This window comes from Brassica oleracea, chromosome C2, assembly GCF_000695525.1.
Source record: "Brassica oleracea var. oleracea cultivar TO1000 chromosome C2, BOL, whole genome shotgun sequence".
Classification (NCBI taxonomy): domain Eukaryota; kingdom Viridiplantae; phylum Streptophyta; class Magnoliopsida; order Brassicales; family Brassicaceae; genus Brassica; species Brassica oleracea.
In genome coordinates, this window is record NC_027749.1 from 44,470,227 (window position 1) to 44,471,660 (window position 1,434).

At 34.2% G+C, this 1,434-nt stretch overlaps 1 protein-coding gene across 1 annotated transcript; it reads right to left on the minus strand.

Moving 5' to 3' along the window:
- Positions 1-508: 508 nt before the first annotated feature.
- LOC106326654 (protein IDA-LIKE 1-like) lies at positions 509-811 on the minus strand. Its single transcript, XM_013764568.1, has one exon. The coding sequence runs from the start codon at positions 809-811 to the stop codon at positions 509-511; it is 303 nt and encodes a 100-aa protein (XP_013620022.1).
- Between the last annotated feature and the right edge of the window lie 623 nt (positions 812-1,434).

The window sequence follows — 1,434 nt, forward strand, 5'->3', positions numbered from 1 at the left end:
AAATGGAAGAAAAGATCGATCATTATATATATATATATATATATATATATATATATATATATTATGTTACAAAAAAAGAAAACTAATGTATGTTTCGTTTCTTTTTTTATGATATACATATTGTTTCAAATATAAGATCAATCCGTGAGCTTGATGGTTAAGGGTTAAATTACCAAGTATATAATTACAAAATATCTACCCATTAAAAACTCTAGCTGAGAAGGTTTAGTCCATCCATATTGATACTCCCTATGATTTTCGAAGAGATTTGATATGAAAGATATATACAATGGTGTGAGAAAAAGGTGATACATACAATCTACGCACGTAGGTATCACTTTCCAACGAGATATTACAGATCTGAATGAAATCAAATGATGTATAAAATGAACAAAAATATATTTTCAAAGGACCAAAACCTAGCCAAAAAAAACAATTTCAAAAACCTTCTAAACATGTATATTATGATTGTCAAAAAGCCAACTAAACAACAAAAACAAGAAACCAATTAGTGTTTGAGATCATTCACCACAGAATTATGCCTTTTGGAAGGTCCTGAAGGTGGTACAAGTCCCCGTTTAGACAAAATATGGAACACACGACCTTTGAATCTAAAACCATCAGTGAACTCATGTCTTGACGATCTTGATCTTGTGTGAACTATTTCCATTTCAGAAACCTTAATTGGTCCTATCCTCGCCGCGGCGTTGCAAGAACTAAAAACTAAGAGGATCAAGACGAAATAAACAGTCATAAATAAGGTTTTATGAGCAAGATTCATACAATGTTTGGAGAAAGGAGGAAGATACATTGATTTAGCAACTAGCTAGGGTTTTTATAGATTTTAGCTTTTTAGAAGGTTGAAGATATGAGCAGCACATATATGCATATAGACTATACATATAATTATGTGTATTATATTTTATATCATGTATGTATGCACATCTATGTGTAAATCGGTCAAACAAGAAAAGCAAAGAAAATGGGGGAAGCGACGCGCAAGAAATGGAGTTTTGAATATTTTGAGAATTATTAATGTCAACGACAACGATAATGAATTAGAAACCAAACAAAAATACTTACCATAATCTCCCCCTAATGCTGGATACTGGGATTCATCAAAATGACAATCCGCGAACCTGGCCTTAAACAAATCACCTGTTGTTAGCTCTAGGTACTTAATAATAGAAGGGGAATCGTATCCAACATATACTCCCATCCTCCTCTGAGGTCCCATCTTTGTTCTCTGTGGTGGTGCTATAGGCACTTGGACGGCACATCCAAAAACTCTTAGATGAGATATATCTGGCTCATGACCCGTTAGTAGTTGGGATGGCGAGTATTTGTGCTCACTAGATGGCCTGATGCGAATTAGCTCAGCTGCATGTAGTACTGCATGTTCCCAAGCTGATACTGGGAGTTTGGTATTCATTA

Bases quoted from the DNA above. Each gene is read 5' to 3' on its own strand.
- LOC106326654 (XM_013764568.1), bottom strand. From the start codon at position 811: ATGTATCTTCCTCCTTTCTCCAAACATTGTATGAATCTTGCTCATAAA.